The sequence below is a fragment of the Ambystoma mexicanum genome, chromosome 5q (assembly GCF_040938575.1).
Source record: "Ambystoma mexicanum isolate Mex_15411 chromosome 5q, UKY_AmexF1_1, whole genome shotgun sequence".
Classification (NCBI taxonomy): domain Eukaryota; kingdom Metazoa; phylum Chordata; class Amphibia; order Caudata; family Ambystomatidae; genus Ambystoma; species Ambystoma mexicanum.
The window spans coordinates 836,005,526-836,028,426 of NC_090933.1; the positions used below are offsets into that span (position 1 = coordinate 836,005,526).

At 49.0% G+C, this 22,901-nt stretch overlaps 1 protein-coding gene across 3 annotated transcripts in view; it reads right to left on the reverse strand.

Annotated features, from left to right (window-relative positions):
* The window catches only part of NBN (nibrin), a 732,941-nt gene that overhangs the window by 165,282 nt on the left and 544,758 nt on the right, over positions 1–22,901 (reverse strand). For all 3 annotated transcript variants that reach the window (XM_069621324.1, XM_069621323.1, XM_069621322.1), the window contains one exon: positions 22,228–22,341. In XM_069621324.1, the coding sequence (XP_069477425.1) occupies positions 22,228–22,341 (114 nt within the window). The remainder of the gene's footprint in view (positions 1–22,227; positions 22,342–22,901) is intronic.

Here is a 22,901-nt window from a genome sequence, read left to right on the forward strand (position 1 = left end):
TTCAGGATGGTCAACAGGATCCAGATCTCCAATGAGTTCTTGGCCTTCCACTAGCTCTTCTTCAGAGTCTAGTTCCACCATACAGGGTTGTACCTCCCTCTCAGCCTCAACTGGAGGTAGAGTTACAGGTGTAACTTTGGACAACCTAGGGGAAGTCCTTGTTGGAAGCACTGGAGTGCTTGCTGTTGGCTGTTTCTTGGAAGTCTTGGGTTTCCCCTTTGCTTCTTTTTGTTCAATGATAGCAAGTTGTAACTCCAGTGGAGTAGGAGTGATATCTTTCTTCATCATCATCTCCTTGGGAGTACCTCTCATGGTTCTCTCCCTTGCAGGTCTGGTGAGCTCCTGTAACCTTTTACTAGGAGGTCTGGGGGTATGTGACACTACTCCAAGAGTATACAGGTCATTACCCAACGGAACCCTTCCTGGTACCTCACTTTGTATGCTGACAGGTATCTTCACAGTCATGTCATTACACTGGATGAGAACTGGTAATTGGGGAAGCATCTGCACAGGCCCTCCAGCTAACTTGGTGAGGCGTTTGGGTGCCTTAGCAACATCCTCAGCCTGAAAAAAAGATTTATCCACCACAGTTATGCTGGCCCCAGTGTCCCTAATGGCAGGAGTCTCCTGACCATTCACCTGGACACTGTCCTTATAATACTCTTTAGTATTATCTGGGATAGAGTTATAGACATCTAAATTCTGTTGTTCCCACAGACCCAGAGACACTAAATAAACACTGGCTGAGACTCCAATGGGTTCATCAGCCAGCAGTAGAAAGTTTCCACTTGCCATTTGTACTTCCTCTTCTGGAGCGAAGGCTAAGGAGGCAAGCTGGACCCCTGAAGGTTTACCCTTACATCTGGGATCTCCTTTCACATGGTCAGGCAAACCACAAACATAGCATTTACCAAATGCTTTCTGGAATGGTGGCTTGCTCTGACCTCCTTCTGGTTTACCACCAGAGGGTACACTACTCTGATTTGGTTTCCCTTGTGGCTTACCCTTATTGTTTTGTTCGGGGCCCTCTTTGGGATTGGAATTATTAGAATTCTCTTTGGAGTCCTTTTTTGGCTGTTTCCCCTCATCCTTTTTCTGAGTTACCCCAGAGTCCTTGTGAGTATCCCTGTTGGCAACCCACAAGTCAGCAGCAGGAATCTAATTCCTTTGAATCAGCCAAGTGCTGTCTGAGCTCAGGAGAGCAGGCATCATAAACTGACTCCAACATCACAAGATTCTTCATTCCCTCATAAGTGTTCACTTTGTAACCCTTAATCCATCCCTCTAAATTCTTCAAACTTTCACTCACCCAGGTAGCCCAAGGGGTACCATCATGCTTTTTGAGGGTCCTAAACCTCTTAGGGTTCTGGGAAGGGGTCTTCCCAAATCTAGCTATCAAAGCTAGTTTCACACATTCATAATCCTTCTTATCCTCCCTCCCCCAACTCCATTGCCACATCAGTTGCAACAGGGGGGAGCCTAGAGAACAACCAGGAAAGTAACTAATTTCCTGTAATGTTCTGGAGCCCATGATTATATTCAAACAAACTCAACCAATCCAACACATCCAACTTAGGCTCATACATACCCACCAACTCCATAGGCATTCGGGGTCTTTTGGGACTGGAACTCCTAGAGGATTTGGAGAGAGAAGCACTTTCCACAGACAATTTTTTCATTTCTAGCTCATGGTTGAGCTCCATCTCTCTGAGCCTTAGTTCTTGGTGCCGTTGTTCTGTTTGAGCACTAATTCTTTTAAATTCCAATTCAAGCTTCATTTTTTCTAGCTCCATATATTGAGGATTAAGTGTGGGACCTGGTAAAGGTCCAGTAGGTACAGCTGGCAGGGCAGGTAGAGGCCCAGGGGAGACAACTCTATCATCTTCCATCTCCTCTTCTGCTTCTGACTCAAAGTTATCAATACTAACATTCATATCAATATCATTGCTGTTATCTACAGTTGCTGGAGTGGTAGGTTCCTCTGAACCAACATCCAGACTTTGGTTTGCTAACAACCTTTCTATTAGCACGGCTTTCTTGCCTTTAGTCAGGAGATTCTTATGCTTACAGAGAACTCTTAAACAATCAGCAGTTTTTGTAGCAAGGGACTCTTGAATATAGCTTTCCATAGTTGACATGTTTTAGAAAATACTTCTTTAGTGCTAAACTTTGTGGTTAGTTGCACTAAGGTATCTATAAGCACACTAAAATGTATACTCAATACAAATCCCACCACTGTACATCAGTGTTAGGCAGAAACATGTGCAGTTCCCTTAGGGACCACTGCAAAAGATTTAGGACTACAGGTGTTTGGCAGTAAACCTACTTGGTAGCAGTCTGTACCACACAGATTCACTTGGTAGCTGTGGCTGAGCAGTCAGACTTCCCTCAAGGGTTTCATGTGTTTTTGATGTGGGTTACACAGCACCCTCCGTGCCGTAACCCAGGGGGTGTCGTAGCGACCCCCCAACATAGACTCCATACCATGGGACGGACTACTGTCTCCCAGGGCATGTAAAGTCACCATTGGCTTTACTAGTCCCAAATTATGAACAGAAACCAGTACAAACCATCATATTGTGGACGTACTGGTCGGGGCAATTCGATTGCCCCGGGGTCTTTGTTCGAGGGGGCACGTCTCCGTTCCCCCTAATCGAGTTTTGGCTGGTGGCAGTGGATACTACTTTTTATATTCGACCGCGAATACATCTCTATGGGATTTTCCCATTGTTCGAGGCTACCAACTTTAATTATTTAATTCCTATAGCCTCGAACATACCACCGGTTTATTTATTTCATATTAATTCACCGGTTGGTATTTTTTGCCAGAACTCGATTCTAAAATGGCATTTGTGTTCTCTTCTGTGACTCCAACCAAGTTGAGCCCTTTGTTCCACTTTTTTGGCGGGCTTCTCCACAGAAGCCTCCAAAAGTGGTGCCACTCTGTCTGGGTACCACAGAGGGTGTAGGAGGGGGTTTTGACACAATGGACTGAGTTGCCTTTGCAACTCAAGTCACACTCTTGTGTGATTGGCCCAAGTGGTGAGCCGGACGGCTCACCACTTAGCATGTTTGATTGACAGCTAGGCTGAATGAATGGGGGTTTGCTGCATAAAAGCAGGGCTTTGGGGACTGGAACTTCAGAAGTCGCCACAGTACCTAAGAATCCGAGGAGGGAGAAGCTGAGCCGACCTGCAACGACGACACCACCGGTGGAGCCCTGCTGAACCGCCTCACCACTTTTCCCGACGACAGAGGAGATCTCCAGTCCGGAGAGTTTTCTTCCTTTGACTGGTGGGGATAACCAGTTTTGCCTTCTTTTCGCCTTCCTGGAGCATCTCGTGGCCGCCCTGCCCGTGCCAAGCACCCCAGCAACCGGAATACCACAGGTTACCACTACCGCGAGTAGAAGGGTAGTACCTTTTAACAGAAAAACTCTGCGGCTGGTTTCTTCCCTGGCAGTGTAACGACCTTCATCTTTCCTCCACGTCGAGACCTCCTCTTCCTCTGGACGAAAAACACTGACTTGCACCCGCTGCCAGGAACAACTGCCACCGCTGGAGCTTCCTTCCCACTTAAGGTACTGTGTCCCGCCTGGCTTCCCTTGCGACAGATCGTTCGGGGTGACAGTAAAGCCTAAACTTTCTAACCTGGGCTGGCCTGGGACAACCTAGCTAACTCTTCCTGACTTTAATTTCATGCTTTGTGTACGAACTATCTACAAGACTCTTTGGGCATAACCCCACTGGGTGAACCTGGACCCCTTCTGCTTGCTCTCTCCAAGAGTGGGCCTTGCAATTGACTTCCTTGCTCTCCAGTAGAACTCTGCCTATCCTGCCTTACTGTGGTTCCTTAAAAAAAGTATTGAAATTTGTGTGTTTCCATAACTCTGCCTTTTTCCCTCCCTTTTTAAAAACTTATTAGAGTGCCATCTTATGTTAAGCGCTCACCTCTGTCTGAAAATAAGTGGTGTTTCTCATTAAGACTTGTCTAATAAGTAATTAGGGTTGTATATATATAATAGTAACTGTGTGATGAATTTACTTACCTCTTTGTGCTAGTGTAATTTACGAGTGTGTCTTTAAATAATTATATACTTTTACACCAAAGCTCTGGTCGGTGTTTGCTTGTGCTACTGTATCTCTGTACCTATTGTGTATTATCTATATACTGCCTAACTCTTCTTGAAGGAAGTCTGACTGCTCAGCCACAGCTACCAAGTGAATCTGTGTGGTACATACTGCTACCAAGTGGGTTTACTGCCAAACACCTGTAGTCCTAAATCTTTTGCAGTGGTCCCTAAGGGAACTGCACAGGTTTCTGCCTAACAGGCAGCTTTGCAGGGCAGCAGAAAATGGCATATTATGTGCTGTCACAATTTGCTTAGGCTGCCGTCAGAATTTGCTTAGGCTGCCTAAATGATGCAACATGGGGTTACAAATGCGGAGGTACAGCTCCAGTTGCCCGGGAAGGATGGCGCCAAGCCACATAGGGTTAAGTTGGCGCAATTCCTCAGAGGCGGCTTTGCAGTGCAGCAGAAAATGGCATTTTACATGCCGTCAAAATTTGCTTAGGCTGCCGTCAGAATTTGCTTACGTTGCCTAAGTGATGCAACATGGGGTTAAACATGCTGAGGCACAGCTCCAGTTGCCCGGGAAGGACAGCTCCAAGCCACCATATGGCAAGTTGGCACTCTTACCTGGTAACGTTCTTTCGATGGGATGGTCCGACGACGTATTCCATATCTATGACAGTAATCACCACAGCTGTGCTGCTTCGGAAAATTTTCGGCGTCTGCGTCCAGCATCGATGACGTCGATGTGCCGTCCTCGAGGACCTCCTCCGACGGCCAACGTCATCCGATGTGATAAGTAGGACGCACAACGCCCGTAGCCTCAGTTGTAGTTTTTTCCCCAGAACGTGTGCCACCAGTCTTCTGCCAGTCTGACACACAAAGCCTTGCGGAAACGTAAGCTGCAATTGCATAAGAAATTCTGTAGCGGGGAAGGTAGGGAGGGAGCGATATGGAATACGTCGTCTGACCATCCCATTGAAAGAATGTTACCAGATAAGAGAGTAACTTGTTCTTAGAGGGGATTGGGTCCTCCGACGTATTCCATATCTATGACAGACTCCCCAAGCAGTACCAATGCAAGGAGGTGGGAAAAGAATTTAGAAAACAGAAATTTTGCATGCCCAATCAAATTGCGGAGTAAAGGACCTCTTTGCCAAAGGCCAGATCCTACCCCCGGATGGAATCGAGGGAATAGTGACGTACAAAAGTATGTACCCAAGCCCAGGTGGCTGCATCACAGATGTTTCGAATAGGAACACCCCTCTGCAGGGCAGTAGAGGCAGCCATACCCCTGGTAGAATGGGCCCCTAAACCGACCGGTGGATCCTTACCCCCCAAGCGGTAACACTCAGAGATAGCCAAAATAATCCAGCGAGACAAAGTCTGTTTCGTCACAGCCTGTCCCAAACGCTTTCCAGCGTAACCAATGAAGAGCTGATCGTCCACTCTGACCCGGGACATGCGTGAAATATAAAAGCTTAACGCTCTCCTAGGATCAAGCCTATGGAGCCTCTCCTCTTCCTTACCAGGATGAGGAGGAGGATAAAATGCCGGAAGAACAACCTTCTGGCCTAAATGAAATTCCGATACCACCTTCGGAAGAAAAGAAGGACGAACTCTAAGGACAACCCTGTCCTTATGAAATACAGTGAAGGGTGGCTTAACTGAAAGTGCCTGTAACTCACTCTGCGAGCGGAAGTGACTGCAACTAAAAATACAGTTTTCAGAGTGAACAGTCTCAAAGCGCATGAATGCATAGGCTCAAACGGAGCACCCATCAGAAACTTGAGAACAAGGTTCAAATCCCACCCGGGCACCTGCAAAGGTGACGGAGGGAACACATTAGTGAGCCCTTTCAGAAACTGAGAAATTAAAGGAATTTTAAAATAGGAACACTCTTCAGACGAGCGCTTAAATATGGACAGCGCCGCCAGGTAACCTTTAATGGTGCCCACTTAAAGGCCCCTGTGGGCCAAAGAAAGCAAAAAAGACAGAACCATGGGAATTTCACATGCAAAAGCATCCACATTCTTAACTCTGCACCAGTTGCAGAACTTTCTCCAACGGCAACGGTACAGAGACTTTGTTGCGGGCCTTCTGGCCGAAAGCAACACCTCCATCATGTCTTCAGGGAGGTCCCAATCCTTATACCTCAACCTTTCAGAAACCAAGCGTGAAGGCTGAGGGACCTGTCCTCTGGATGGAGAACCTGACCCCCCTCCCATGAGAGCAGATCGTCTCGGTAGGGAAGACGACGTGGAGGACAGATGGATAAGTCGAGGAGGTCTGGGTACCACGTCCTCCGGGCCCATGCCGGAGCAATGAGGATCATCCGGGAACCGAACCTCCGTAACCACCGCAGTACTTGCGGGATGACGGGGACTGGAGGAAACACGTACAGTAGTGGGAATGACCACTCCACCACGAACGTGTCTCCTAAGGCTCCGTTCGGAGGAAAGTCCCGCGAGCAGAACCTCTTGCACTTCCAGTTGACACTGGAGGCGAAGAGATCCACTTGAGGGGTCCCCCAAAGGGTGAAGATCTCCAGGAGAATCTCCTGAGCCAACTCCCACTCGTGAGAGATCACGCTCTGCCTGCTCAGAGCGTCCGCCGTCTCGTTTTCGTCTCCTGCCAGATGAACTGCCGAGATCGAAACTTCCTGCTGGATTGCCCAGAACCAGAGCTGCATCGCCTCCCTGCACAGAGGAAGTGACCCTGCCCCCGCCCCCTTTTTTTTGTTGAGGTAGTGCATGGCCACCGTGTTGTCTGTCAGGATAAGGACATTCTTTCCTCGCACAGTCGGCAGAAAAGCCTTCAGAGCTAGCCTGACGGCCCTCAGCTCCAACAGATTGATATGGAGTCTGGACTCCGACGGAGACCAACGACCGCTGACTGTCAACTCGTTGGCATGAGCTCCCCATCCCGTGAGGGATGCGTCCGTCACGATCGTCACCTCCGGCCAGGGCAGCCAAAATGGAGCCCCCCTCATCAGATTGTCTTCGTCGGCCCACTACAGAAGGTCCCGGGCGACCGTAGACGGCACCTGAACAGGGTCCGACATCCTGCCGGAGGACTGAGACCACTGGAGCTCGAGTGCCCATTGCAAAGATCTCATCCGCAACCTGGCATCTGGCACCAGAAGAATGCAGGATGACATGAGGCCGAGCAGTCTCAAGAACTCGAACGCTGGGAGAGTCTGGGCAAGTTGAAACTTGTGCACCATCTGCTGAATGTGATGAGCCCTCACCTGGGGAGGAAAACACTGCCCCAGGGACGTGTCGAGCACCACGTCGATGTACTGGAGCCTCTGAGTTGGTGTCAAATGGGACTTCTTTAAGTTGAGGGAGAAGCCCAGCTTGTGGAGGGAGTGGCAGGTGACTGACAGATGATCCAGGACTTGCTCGGAGAGCGCGCCCTAATCAACCAATCGTCCAGGTAGGGGAAGACGTGCATCCCCCCTTTCCTGAGGTGCGCTGCCACCACTACCATGAGCTTGGTGAAGACCCTCAGGGCGGAGGTCAATCGAAACGGCAGGACCCGAAACTGAACGTGCGAGTCGCCAACCGCAAACCTCAGGTACTTCTTGTGCTTTGGACGGATCGGCACATGAAAATAAGCGTCCTTGAGGTCGAGAGACACCAACCAGTCCTGAAGTTGAAGGGCCTGGAGGACTTGAGAAAGAGTAACCATCTTGAACTTGTCCTTCCTGAGGAGTTTGTTTAAACCGCGCAAGTCCATGATGGGTCTCACCCCCTGTCTTTCTTGGAAATCAAAAAATAAGGGGAATACCATCCCTTGTTCCTCTCCGCTACAGGCACCAGTTCTATGGCGCCTTTCTCTAGCAGGGATTGAATTTCCTGCGCAAGGAGCGGATCCGGACTCTTCCAAGAGAGATTCCCCGGTGGATTGTCTTGAGGCCTCTGCCGGAAAGGAAGACAGTAGCCGTGGGTTATGATCTCCAGAACCCACACATCTGAAGTAATGGCGCGCCATTCTGCAAGATGCTGCGCCAGCCTTCCCCCAACCAGCAAACCATGGGACAAGGCCTCATGACTGAGCTGAAGCGGCTGCGGCGTTGCCTGAGGGCAAAGAGGCAACAGCCCGAGCGGCCTTGGCACCTCGAGTACCTTGTTTTCCACCTCTGGCACTCCTACGGTGGCCCCTTTGACTGGTAGCTCCTCTCGCTTTACCAAAGGATTAGTAATAACGAAAGGAACCTCCCCTCCATTGCTGTCCCCTAGGACGAAAAGGCAGAGGTTGTCGAACTGCAGCACCCAACGACTTCGCTGCAGCTTTTGAGGTCTGCAACCTCTCAAGGCTCTCGTCAGCCTTGCTGCCAAAAAGATGTTCCCCGTCAAAGGGCATGTTGAGGAGCCGGGCCTGCACATCAGGAGCAAACCTCGACTTCCGCAACCACGCAAACCTGCGTATCACAGTGCTCGCCACCATGGACCGGCTGACGCAATCTGCCGTGTCCAAACCCGACTGAACGGCCTCACACATGGCATTCTTGCCATCCTGAACCATGGCAAGGAAACCATCCTGTTCATCCCCTTCGGGAATATGTTCAGCCGCCAAGGAAACACAGTTCCACAGTGTGTGCGTGAAACGAGCCAAGGCACAAATGGAGTTCGCCGCCTGAAGCACCATACCCCCTGCAGAAAACACTTTCTTCGCCCAGCCGTCAAAACGCTTGTCGACCCTATCAGGAGGGATGGTAGGGTACGACGCCTGCTTTCTCGGGGCCGTAGCGGCCTGCACCACCAAACTCTCGGGAGTAGGGTGCTTGGACAAGTAGCAGGGATCACTACTGGCTGGGCAGTATTTTCGCGGCAAAGACTTGCTCACTGCCGGGAGACTCTCCGGAGCAGTCCAGGCCGGCCTCCTCTGTAGAGCCATATGAAACGGCAGAAACGGGTCAGTTGGTGGACCAATGTCGAGGATATCCGTAAGGTCATCCTGAACAAACTCCCCTGGGGGAGCAGACCATCCTAAGTACTTGGAGACCCATGACATAAGGCACCGGTACGAAGAATCGGCATGAGTGCCAGGCTCAGGCCTACAAAACTCCACCTCCGGAGAGGTGTCCAGCCCACTCGCATCATGCAGGGACTGCCTCAGGTCCTCAAACTGGCTATGGCCCGAGAGAATCTCGTTAGGCACCGTGTCATGCACCATGCCATCATCAGAGCCCTCATCCACCTCTGAAATGAACTCCAGATGGCGGTAAGAAGGCACAGAACTGGAACCAAAGCCATGCTTGACCTTGGCCAGAGTCTTTCCAGGTGGTTCCCCCGTCGACACAGCCCCGAAAGGCGTCGAGGGCGTCGAGTGAATCGGCGCCGGCGTCGAGAGAATCGGCATTGACGACAGACGCGGCGCCGACAGCATCGACGGCGTCGACACAGGCCTCGAAGGCGGAGCCCCCAGCGTGTCACTCGACATCCTGGGCGCCGACGGCGTCGACGACTTCCTCAGAGGCAGAGCTTCGAGAGAGTCCGTTGACTACCTCGGCGCCACAGGCGTTGATGTCTTCCTCGAAGACTTCACAGGTTCACGCGGTCTCTAGCGCGTCGAGGACCGGGACCCTGGACCGGGCATGCCGAGAACGATTCCCCTTGTCAGAGCGGAACCTTTCCCGCAAATCGTGACGACCACCCGAGCCCGAAGGCGTGCGAGCGGTGTCTCTCGGCAGATCACGACCGACCCCACTCGGAGGCGCGGATGGACGAGTGCCCTACGATTCGAGAAAAGCCAACATTTTCTTCCCGAAGGAAGCCCATTCCTCCGGTGTCGCATGCTTGGTGGGGTAAGCGACCCGCCGATGGGCGGAGTCCTCGGATGAGGACGGGGAAGGCGACCGATGACAGCGCTTCCGGGAGTGCCTCGAAGAGGCAGAGGAGTGGCAAGACCGACCCCGGGACCGAGACCCACTGGACTTCCGACGATGACGCCTCTCGAATCATCCCTCGAAAGCCCTGCAGACCTCGACTTCCGGGGCTTGACCACCTTACCTACCGACAACTTCTTCTTGCGCTCACGCAAGGCTTTGGACGTGAGCGACTGGCAGTCGACACAGTCATCCGTGTCATGGGCCTCCCCGAGGCACCAGAGGCAGGCGTTGTGCGACTCCGTTACCGAAATCTTGGACCCACAGTCCACGCATTTCTTAAAGCCCGGACGCGGGGTTGAAGAAGAGGTAGACATCTGCACGAAGAATAACTTCACAAAACGAACAGGTTCGAAGAACCGAGATGAACAACAGAAACTCCAAAGAGTCGAGGCGTACCGAGGTTCACGAAGCGAACACGTTCGTGGAAAAAACGGAACTGAGGCTACGGGTGTCGTGCGTCCTACTTATCACATCGGGTTACGTCGGCCGTCGGAGGAGGTCCTCGAGGACGGCGCATCGATGTCATCGACGCAGGACGCCGAAAATTTTCCAAAGCAGCACAGCTGTGGTGATTACTGTCATAGATATGGAATACGTCGGAGGACCCAATCCCCTCGAAAATGGCATTTTACGTGCCGTCAAAATTTGCTTAGGCTGCCGTCAGAATTTGCTTAGGCTACCTAAATGATGCAACATGGGGTTAAAAATGCTGAGGCACAGCTCCAGTTGCCCGGGAAGGATGGCGCCAAGCCACCATAGGGTAAGTTGACACAATTCCTCACAGGCGGTTTTGCAAGGCAGCAGAAAATGGCATTTTACATGCCGTCAGATTTTGCTTAGGCTGCTGTCAGAATTTGCTTAGGCTGCCTAAATGATGCAACATGGGGTTAAAAATGCTGAGGCACAGCTCCAGTTGCCCGGGAGGGACGGCGCCAAGCCACCATAGGGTAAGTTGGCAAAATTCCTCACAGGCGGTTTTGCAAGGCAGCAGAAAATGGCATTTTACATGCCGTTAGAATTTGGTTAGGCTGCCATCAGAATTTGCTTAGGCTGCCATCTGATTTTGCAATTGCACAATAAATGACGTAACATAGGGTACACAATTGCCACCATAGGGTTAATGCTGCACTGCCCTGTACAACACAGGTTTAAAATTGATTACATGGGATTTTTAAAAACAATTGGGTACAAATTGCTAACATAGGGTTAATGCTGAATGCTTCGTACAACATAGTGTTGGCTACAAAAAAACACAGTCAAAAAATGCCATTGGAAGCATTTTCTGACGGGTTAATGCTGCACTGCCCTGCACAACATAGGGTTAAAATAGATAATATGCCCGGTGGAAACATAGGTTAATGAAGCGCTGCTGTAGCGCTGCCCCTGCCCTGTGGAAACATATGGTTAATGTAGCGGTGCCCCTGCCCTGTGGTAACATAGGGTTAATGTAGCACTGCCCCTGTCTGGTAGACCAGAAAGCATTTTCTGACGGTTAAGCAAAATCTGACGTTACATGCATCTTCGGATTTTGCTTTGCCTTGCTTTACCATTCAAATTCACGCATGCGCAGTAGCACCCTAAGCATTTTTCGACGCAAAGCAGATTTCGACGTTACACCGGCAGCACCCAGAAACAGGTAAAACGAGCAAAATCGGTCCTGGCTTCACGTAGATTGAAGCTCTGGCGTTGGAGCCGAAACCAGCGCTGACCAGCTGAAGCGCGCTTAGGAAGCAGACAGCATTCGGAGGGTCGAGGTGCGGACCATCACAGAGGGGGAGGTGAGTTGGTGGCCCCCACACATTTGAGGCGAGCAGCGACGGAGGAATGGAGCCGCCTCTTCCCCCTGCCAGTTGGGCGGCTAGTGTGAGCGGAGGAGCAGGACCGCCTGGGGGAGAGGGAGACACAGAATGCTGGCAGGCAGCGAGTTTTGAGCAACAAGCATTCCAGAAGTGAGTGTCGAAGGACCACGGGGGTCCCCGGGAAGGGCGTGCCATACGGAGACGAGGAGGGGGGGATACTGCGAAGTGACCTCTGTTAAGAGCATCTGCTGCGAGGCTGTAACTAAATAAACAAACGCTGGTGCAACAGCACGAGGAGTGCAAGTAGCTCAACAGAGAGAGACTGCAAACCCAAAATACTGACTGGGATTAGGGGAGAAAATGCAGTGACTTGGCAAAGGCACGCCAAAGAGGAGGATGAAGCAACCCAGGGGTCGTGAGGCCTCAGGAAAGAAAGGTTAAAAGCCCCAACACACCTTGACAGAAAAGGCCACCCACCCCCCACTGGGGGCCACCTGCATTTCAGACTGCACCCCACCAGGGGTAGAAGAATCAATGCATAGCACAGGGAGCAACCTTACCAGCGGGAATGTAGGAGAGGACCCTGTGGCCATATGAGGAGTGACACACGTGGTCACCTGTGAATGTCACCCACCAGAGAAGGGAGGGAAGAGGGCTGGGGTCCCTGCCACTCCCTGCAGTTGTAATCACTGTAAAGTGCCCGGAGGGTGAGGAGGGAGCCCAGGAGCGAGGATACCAATGAGGAAAAACACTCTGAAGTAAGTCAGGAGACGAATTGGGGCACACCTAGACCCTAGGTCTACCTGGGAAGAACTTGCAGAGGTGTGGGCCCCCAGGTCCGCTCCTGGGGCCTGTGCCCACCCCATAGAGGATCCCATAAAAGCCCACCCGCAAGTGAGGGCAGTCACTGTACGAGCAGCGTATAAAGCAAAACTGAGCAAAGGGGGTGGCCCGGATGGGGTCCGACCCCCTCTCCTGAACCCTGGAACCCTCGCGGTGTGGAATGTAAAGGGCTAAGGTGTGGGCCCCCAGGTGCTCGGCTGGGGTGAGTGCCCGCCTTGGCAAAGAGCTAAGCCATCGAGAACCAAAGGCAGGTAAGGGAGTGCAGAGAGAGATAAAAGAAGAGACAGACAGAAAGCCACCCCGCTTGAGGGAAGGAGAGGGGCAGGGCGCTGTTGCCCGATCACCCCCCTTCACCACAGGTTCCCAAGAAGCCCTGCCCGCGAGGAGTCATCGAAGGAGGACCCCTGTGAATGGGGGAAAAATATTGGGTCAAGGAGGGATACGACCGGGGGGGGAACTAACTCTAGAAACGACACATGGACTGGAAGACAAAACTAGGACGCTTTGAATACGAGGTACGAGGGCGTGGAAGCGAAGTTTCTAATCCCATCATGGCAGAAGAGGGGAGCGACACCATGTCCGCCAAGAGGGATATTGCCTCTCTTCTGGAAGAGATTCGAGGAATGAGGGCAGACATCGGTGGCAAAGTAGATAGAATTAACGTTCGAATCGACAACATGGACGAGAGGCTTCAGGCAGTGGAGCATAACCAGACCTCCCTCGAAACATTGGAAACACAGATGGATATGAGGCTGGCGGAACTAGAGAAAAGGGAAGGGGAGGTAGCCTTAAAAATTGATGATTTCGAAAACCGGGGGAGGAGAAATAACCTGTGTTTCTTTGGCATCCCCGAGAAAGATGGTGAAACAGAAGCAGACCTACGGAGAACCATCCACGAGGTGGTTAAGACGCTATTCAGCGATGAGAACATGGACGAGCCCAAACTGGAAAGGGTTCACAGAGCAGGGGCAACTGGGAGGGGCCATCTATCGGTGCTAGCACGCTTCCATAATTACCCAGACAGACATAAAATACTTGGAAAAGCAAGAGGACATAGCCTGGTGCCCCTGGGAATTGCGAAGGTGGCCATCTACCAGGACCTATCAGCACTAACACTGGCGAAGAGGCAAATGTGTGCCCCCCTCATGAAGTGGCTCAGCGAGAAGGGTGTGAGGTACCGTTGGGGGTTCCCTTTCTCTATATCTTTCGAAGTTGAGGGATACAACTACAAACTGGTGACCAAGGATGATATCAGGAGGGTCATGGAGGAGCTGATGGAAGGTGACGGGAGGAAAATGGCCAAGAAGATAGACGATGGAGCATAAAGGGTCCAAATAGACGTAAAGTACCTGCCTCCAGAAAATTCTGGAAGCTTGGGTCAGCCACAGTGGGCCCTTCCTGAGCTGTGGATTTGTCAGTGGCTATTAGCATTGAGTTTCTTGGATTATGAGATGGGGGGGGGTGGAAATTTATTGTTGAGTTATATTTTGTTGAGAGAGGGAATAGAGGGGGGCTTGAATTAGTGAGTTTGGTTGAGCCAGTACACGAAGGGGGAGGACTGCTGGTGATTCAATCTCGTCCGGGGACATGACTCTGGGTGGGATTGGATGCAGAGGGGGGGGGGGGGCGGGGAGAGGAGGGAAGGGGGAGGGGGAAGGGCAATCTATGTTCAGGGAGCAAATGTTTTAATTCATTGGTGTGGTGAAAGGATCCGGTTAAAAGGATCCAAACCTTGGAAGTGTCTCAGAGGAGGGGGAAGTAATGTGTCCCTTAGGGTAAAAGGAGATGTCTGGCCAGGATAACATGAGTATAGGCTCCCTTAATGTCTGGAGCCTGAACTCACCTTCCAAAAGATCTATGGTGATACATGAGTTCAAGAGGTCCAATCTGGACAGGTTGTGTTTACAAGAAACACACTGGAAGAAGGGGGGGAACCCAGGCTACAATCCCGAGAAGTGGGGGAGATGATTATGGCCTCCGATGTAAAAAAGAGACGCAGGGTGGCGGTCTTGGTCTCAACCCGGGTGAGCTTTACAATAGATGCGTTACTAACCGATCCCAATGGGAGGTATGTGTTTGCAAAGGGCCTACTACATGGGGCTAAGTTTACAATTGGTTCAATATATGCTCCGAACGTGCAGCAATGTGAATTCTGGGAGGAGGTCAGAGACAAACTGATTCAATTTGTTAAAGGTCAACTGGTGGTCGGTGGGGATTTTAATATGGTTTTGGATCCACAGAGAGATCGTAAGAGGATGGGGGAGGAACAGATGAGGAGGGTTATCCCGAATGACTCAAAGAGGTTTAAATGGGTAAACGAGGTCCTAGGTTTATGTGACTCCCTCCACCCGGTCCTGGAAGGGGACATGACATTCACTTTCTATTCTGCGGTCCATGACTCGTTCTCCCCCACAGATTCGATACTAGTGGATGTGACCTTGAAACCTCAGGTCCTACTGTCCCGGGTACTGCCGATCCCGTGGTCGGGCCACTATATGGTAAAAATTTGGCTTGAAAGGGAGGAATGAGAAGTCATTGAGGGCACTGGAAATGTAATGACTTCCTGCTAAAGGATTAAGTTGTGCAACAGGAACTACTCAGGTGAATAAAAGAGTATTTTCTCTTTAATGATACAGGGGAGGTGGGGATGCAATCGGTGTGGAACGGCTTTAAAGCAACCTAAAGCAGGACCCTGATGAGGATAGGTGCTGAGAAAAAGAGAGAGAGGGAGGAGACAGAGGTCAAACTTTGTAGGAAAATAAATGAGTTCCAACCGGAAGGGGCCCATGGGCAATATATGTCACCCACCAAAGCGATATAGCTCTGACGTTACAAGACCCAATTAAACGCTATATTGACACAGGAGACAGAGAAGAAACTCCTTAGTCCTGAAACAGAAATATCATGAGAAGGGGGACCGAGCGGATTGGATCCTTGCTTGGAGATTGAGGGAGGAGAAAAAGAGGAGGACCATAGGGGCAATTAGGGCGGAAGATAATAGAAGTGTAAGCGATGCACATGCTATAGGGGGTGAATTTGTAGAGTATTCTAGGAACCTCTACTCGTCGGTGTGGGCAGGGGACGAGTCATAAATCGACCAATTTCTGGATAGGCTACCGGTCCCAGAGTTCCCTGAAGATATCACGAAAGCACTGGAAAAATTGATAACCGTAGAAGAAGTCATGCAGGGGAATAAAGTCTGGGAGTGCCCCGGGGGAGGACGGGTTTACAATGAAATTTTATAAATCATTCAGATCCCTGCTAGACCCACCCTTGGTGAAGGCATTTAATGCATTTAATGCGTGCGTAGAGGGGGGACCCCTTCCCCAAACGATGATGGCCGCAATCATTGTTGCAATCCCGAAGGAGGGGAAGGACCCTACCAGATGCTCGTCCTATAGGCCGATTTCCCTCCTTAATGGGGATGTGAAGATTTTAGCGAAACATTTTGGAACGAGACTGGAGAGAGGTATGCCTCTGCTGGTGCACAGGGATTAGGTGGGATTTATTAGGGGAAGGCAAGAATCAGACAAAATTAGGAAGACGATCAACCTGATGCAGTGGGCGTAAGCAGAAGGTCTGGATGCATGTCTAGTGACACTGGATCCGAAAAAAGCCTTTGACAAGGTCGAGTGGCCTTTCATGATGAAGGTATTGGGGAGGATGGGACTGCGAGCAAATTTCCTGAAATGGGTGTCTGCATTATATAATAGGCCCAAGGCGAAGGTTCTGATAAATGGGGGTTTAACGATAGCTTTCGAACTCTTGAGAGGGACCAGGCAGGGATGTCCCCTCTCCTCGCTCCTATACGCCTTTGCGATGGAACCACTGCCGTTTACGATTAGAGGGAATGAAAGAATTAAGGGTATAGTGGGGTGAGAGCTTCAATGCAAAATTTCTCTGTTTGCTGATGACATACTGGCATACCTAACGAATGTTCAGGTATCCCTCCCAGCGCTAATGGCTCAAATTGAGGAGAATGGGGTCTCAAAATTAATGTGGGAAAATCTTCAATCTTACTGCTGTTGCCGCAGAGCCCCCTCCTAGACACGGGAAAGAGCTACCAAGGTATGAAGGTGAATAAGAGGAGCATTCGATACCTGGGTATATGGGTAAGAAGGAATTTAGGTGAGATGGTGGCAGCAAAGTATAATCCCTTCTGTGTCCAACTCACGGCTGACCTAAAGAGGTGGCTCCCACTGATACTGACTTCGTATGGACAGATGACCTCCATAAAAATGAATGTCCTCTCCAGACTGCTATATTTGTTTGCATCTATCCCGAGCCAGCTCCCAGAGAAGTTGTTCATAAAAGTCATAGGAGAGCTTTGTAGATTTATATGGGGAAACAGGACTCTGAGGGTGAAGATGACAACCTTGACTCTCCCGCGGGATAAGTGGGGGGTTTGAGTTCCTGGGTATCCGCTTGTATTATAGGGCGGCACAAGTCAGGGGAGGCTGGAGCACATGAGGGAAGATCTTAGGACCTATTGGATTTACTTGGAAGACCTTATAGCACACCCGCTGAAGGTCAGAGACTACTTCTGCTCCCCGCCAGATCAAAACCGGACCGCTTACGGTTCCACCCTACACTAGGAGTTCTCTGGTCGGTCTGGCGGGACACTTGTGATGCACAAAGCTATACCTCATGGCCTTCTCCTATGTCTTCAATATGGGGGCCACCGTTTGACATGGCGCGCAAGGGGTTTATGAATTCACAGAAGTGGTCAGACGCAGGGCTCGAGAGTGGAACCGTTTTTTGAAGATGGGAACTTCTGTGAATGGGCAAAGGTGCAAGATAAACTGGGTGGGGACTCAATCTCTATTTTTGAATTTCTTCGCATTAAGGGTATCCTGACAGATCCAAGGAGGGCGGCAGGGCCGGCTAGAGAACTAACGCTAGTGGTAAAAGTGCTAGACCAAGCTGTGACAAGGAAAAGTATACTGTCCAAACTATATAAGGCAATGAACGAAACTGACCTAAAGGGGAAGGAAAACTGCCAGAGATATTGGGTGGAGTTAGGAGGGGAAGAGATTTCAGAGGAAGAATGGGCCCGCATATATAGGGTGATCTTTCAGGGAGGATTGTTCACCTCCTCAATAGAACATAACTTTAAATTGCTACTGGTATGGCACAGGCATCCGGTAAGACTGTCAAAGATGTTTCCGGGAACATCGCCACTGTGCCCTAGGGGGTGCGCAAGCCAGGGAACACTGGCCCACATGTGGTGGCACTGCCCCAAGGTTAAAATGTACTGGAAGGAGGTGCTGTGTTGGATGGAAGAGGTGACGGGGTAGGGCTGGACCTTGACTCACTGCGGCTGTTGCTGCGGCTACCGCAAAAAGATAGGGACGAACATAGACTTCCGAGGATGTGAGAAGCCATGCTGAGGGCGGGGTGACTGGCCATTGCCCAATGCTGGAAAAATGAAACGCTCCCCACAAAGGCAGTATGGGAAGGAAAAGTGCAAAACATGATGGTCATGGAAAAACTAACTGCAGTGGTGAATGATAAAATGGAGGGCTTCCATATCAACTGGTCTGCTCTGCTGCTTAAAAGGGGGATGGAGGATGATAACCAGTAGATGATGCCAGGGGGTGTGTGGAATGGAAGGAGGAAGAGTGGAATGGGGAGGTGGAGGGAGGGCCTTGGAGGGAAACTGACAAAGGAAATTTACAGACAAAATGAGTACTCCGGGTCAGAGACAAAAACTGAAGATACGCACACTATTGATCAAAAAGTTGATTGGGATAAGGGGTTAGGGAGGGGTGTGGGGCAAGAGGAGAGTGCGAGAGGGGAGAGATCCAGATTATTTGTGCTAATGTGGATTACACAGGTTTTTGATATATTGTAATTGTCCGTTTGTCGGTATAAATGCTGATAAAAATGAAGTTTAAAAAAGAAAGTTATTATCACCTTTGAAATATGGCGGCAAATCTATAACGGGAGTTAATGGCGTGTATGCTTTTAGCCACGATTAAGCCTTTGAAAATGGTAGAATTCATCTTTGTTTTACAGTCTTACAAATCACCCTTTTGAGGCACTGAAAGCATGGAAAGCACTAAGAGAACCACAAGTCTGACTGTGTTGCACTTATGTTACTCTAACATGGCAAGATGAAGGAAGCACCAGTCAAGACCAGGATTTTCAACTTAAATAGACTATACTTTGTTTGGGAACTTAAAATAGGATGGGTCAATTGATAAACGTTCAATGATATAAAAGGAGTGCAAATTTCAGGATCTCAACCTCCCAGGTTCCTCTTTTCTGGGGCAGGACCCAAGAGACTATCTCTTAGTTCAGCCACCCTTCTTGAAAGAGAGTGGGTCACAATCTCTCACACCCTGTGGGATTCACCAGGGGTTCCCGAATCCTATAACAGTGCACCAAAAGGAGATCCAAAAATCTAAATGAATATTCTTACTCAGGGGATTTAGGGTTTCCTGCCTCTTTCAGTTTCTCCATCTGAAGCAGTCCGTGTCCTGTAGAGTTTGTTGTGCTTCTTCTAAGAGGGACAGGTATAGCTGGAATTTCTACAGCAGACTGACCTCTTGCTGTAGTTGTTGGTGGGAGAGGAATCTCTGGCAGTCACCTGAGCTATGGAGGGGGGTTCCTTCGCCCATCAGAACGTGGGGTGAGGTATTTTTCCTCTCTCTGCCTCTCTGAGCCTGTTCTGAAGTTTTCCCCCTCCTGCCTCGGTCACCTGCCCTGAAGTAACCGGGCCTGCTGGAACTTACCTGCTCTATCTGGCCAACCTTCTCCCTATGAAGTTCCTTTTCACCAAATCAGTCTCTCTGCTTCAAAACTTCAAGAAACCGCTTTCTGTCTCTTCTCTGTTTTTCAGATCTCTGTTTTTCTCAGGCTTTTCTCCCTTACTCTGTTCCTCTGCTATCACTCCCCGTCGAACTCCACTCTCACTCCAATGCCCTCTCCACATTTCATGCCATCCCTCAGATATCTTTCTCCATCAACCTCCCTCTTATCCATTACCACCAACTTTGAATGTCTCTCATGACCAACTGTCTCTCTACACATCCTTGCCTTCTCTTGGTATTGTATAGCACCACTTTCCTTGCTATTTCTAAACTTTTCCTGTAGACATTCTCTGTTGCCAATTTTCACTCTGTCCACAACTTTCCAATCCACATTTGAGGTGCCTCCAGTATGCTGTCTACTCTCAACATTCATCTCTTGGTCTATGCTACCTCTGATCTCCTCCACCTTCCCAAGCTTCTCTCCTTGGTATGGTAAACCTCAGGTCTCAAATCTATTCACAAGCTACTCCTCTTGGTACACACTTTATCTGCTCTACTTGCTACTGCCAACATCTTTCTACTTGTACTCTTTCCTACTACCAACTTCTTTGTTCTGTTTTGTCTCATCCTCCTCCACCACCTCAGTCCCTCTCTTTGGTCTTACAAATTTTCCTTCTACTTTTGATTTCTCTTCATATCTCACAATCTCTCCTCCCACTGCCATCTGACCCCCTGCTCTCAACAATTTGCTTTCACCTCTAACTCCCACTGAGGCGTTACAACTCATTCTGCCTTTATCTTCCCCTCTGCACTCAACAATTTCCCCTTCACCTTTATCTCCCCCACTCGTCCTCACTCACCAACTAGTCTCTCATCTCCCCTCTAACGTCCTCTGTAAACTTTCCTGGATTCTTTCAAAACTCCTACCTCCAACGATCCTCTCCTCCCTGACTGAGAGTCAGAGTTGAGATAGTGTGGAAGCCTCTCCCCCTGGGATGACCTTTGGGTGAGGGTCTGCACCTGTGTTCTGAGGGCAGGGGTGCCCTGTGATTGTCTGAGGACTCTGTGGTCTGCTACTCAAGGGGGCCAGACTAAAACTATACAATGCCTAGTGACCATCTTGAATTTCCTGTATGTGTTTGGAGAATTAGACAGAGCTGTGTGTGGAAGGAAGAACACTGCATCAGGCTGATGGAAAGGTAAATCTGGTTGGGGGAAGTTAGCGGCCCACTAATCCCATTCCTAGGGATTTCACAGGTATTGCGACAAAACACTGCAAATCCCATAACATGGGATTTCTTTCAACGCCTTTTAACACATAACAACGCAAATATAGATAGGGGGTTGGGGTATTAATTAAGGTGGGGGGATGTGGGGGATTGCAGGGGTCTGGGCCCGCCTTTATTTTTGTTGTTATATGTTACAATCCAGGGGAAAAAAATGTAATGTTTTGAGACTCTTGAGTATTTTTGTTGTTGTCACTTAGATCCATTTTAGGTTCTTTCTCTGTGTTTTGTATGTTGACTGGTTTGCAGACTTTGCAAGCAGGTCCTGAGAATCTGGACGGATGTGTCCTTGGATCGATCCATTCCTGCAGATCCTGTGGGACTTGCAAAAACCAGATTTCCTGACAAAGGAGCCCTTGGGATCTATGCCTTGGAGAGGGCAACTGGTGTGGAGGATCATGTGACAATGGCCTGCCATGCCAAAGAGACCATGGCAGGAGGCTTTGCCACAGGTACTCATAGATTATAGCAATTTTCAGAATAATATACAGTACCAGAAATAATGCATATTGTCCCAGAAAAGGAGATGACACTGATATAATCACCAGAAATGATGCAAATAGCCCAACAGTCTTATCTACCACTGCAATGAATATACACATCACTTTGAACGCAACCACCAGCAGTCCCAAATATGTACACAGGAACAAACATGTTTTGCAGTGTGCATAGTCATACATTTACAATGCTTGCAATATGCTGTGTGGGATACTAACACAACAGTTATTTTGCCCTGCTTTTGTCACTCATCTTTCAGAGTACTGTGCAACAGGACCATTTGCGGTTCTTGTAGTTTTTGCTCTACGTTTTGCTTTCAACGTTAATTCACCTTAGTGCAAGGAAGTTTGTGTGTTCTTTAAATAATTTGCTTTTCTATGCCGTGGTGCCATTTTATATTCCTTGAGAAAACCTCAATCAGACCTGACATTTTTTTTTCAATTAGTTAAAACTCTGTAGTGCTTCTGTGTCCTAAGGCATACTTCTTCAAAATTTGTATTATTAACGACAAAAAGGGCAGTGTCGTGTTTCAATAGGGACATTTCATGCAAGGAAAACAGTAATAACTTTGAAGACTACATATTAGGTATGTGCGCCAGGAGGAAAGCTCAGAAACATGTTTGCTTTAACTGGATGCTGGCGAGTCTCAATGAGATGCTAATGGACTAAAACAAACAGTTTCTCAAAACCTCCTTTCTTCTAAACCATAACCCTGCTGGTAAATAAAAGTATTTTGCATGTGTCAACATTCCAAAATGTTTGTTATAGTTGTAATTACATTGGTTGTGGCCTAAAAGCACATTTCAGCCATATTGAATGCAGTGCCTTGTGTGCAGTTACAGTAATTAATGTTGATATTGTTTCAGTCACCCTAGAAAGTAAATGATCATCCAAATTCCTGTGGGACTAGGCAATGAAAATAAATAATGGAAAAGTAAACGCTGAAACCTACTCATTGACTTGGACAACTCCTGAGGAAATAGCTGGTTTAAGGACAGAGTTCCTTTGTTTGTAAGGAAAGACTTAGATACAGAATACTTGGCAAAAAGCTGCGTGCATGATGTGAGAAATATCTTACCTCCATTTCATCACGTAGCCAGAGCTCCATTTCTGAATTCTTTTTCGTATGATGAGCGATCAGATCGGATCCTCCAATGATGTTTGGGAATCCTCCAGCTCCAGGGTATGAGACCTTAATCATTCATCAAAAAGACAAACCTAACTGAAACTCATAATTTGGCAAAATATTACATTTCCTAACCCCAAATTATGAAAGTGATCAGTGGCACATTGAAGAAAAATCATTACCTGGGTGTCCCATCATAATTGTTTTCAACTGCTTAAAGGTCAGCAAAACAAACCAATCTTGCAGACAAGGGGGGATCATCAAGTTGAACAATATTGTCATGTAAAGGCAAAAAAGGGATACAACGTTTTGCAACTTTAGAAGCTAAGAAATCGACTTCCCTGATTTCTTGGCAAGTAGGCAATCAATAGCACACTAAGAGGTATATGTCTTTATAAATGGAATGACAAATGTATATCTCATATATTTCAACTGGATATTAAATTGGCAATTTGAGCATGCAGAAGAGGACCCAAACCACAAGAATAAATGTCAAATAAGGCTTTGTTTGAACATAGTAGACTGGGTATCGACAACACACAATTGGCTGCTAATGCTGTCTAGTAAGGCATTAACATTGACATAAGAAATGGGGAATTGGAAAATGGGAAACTGGACTAAAAGGG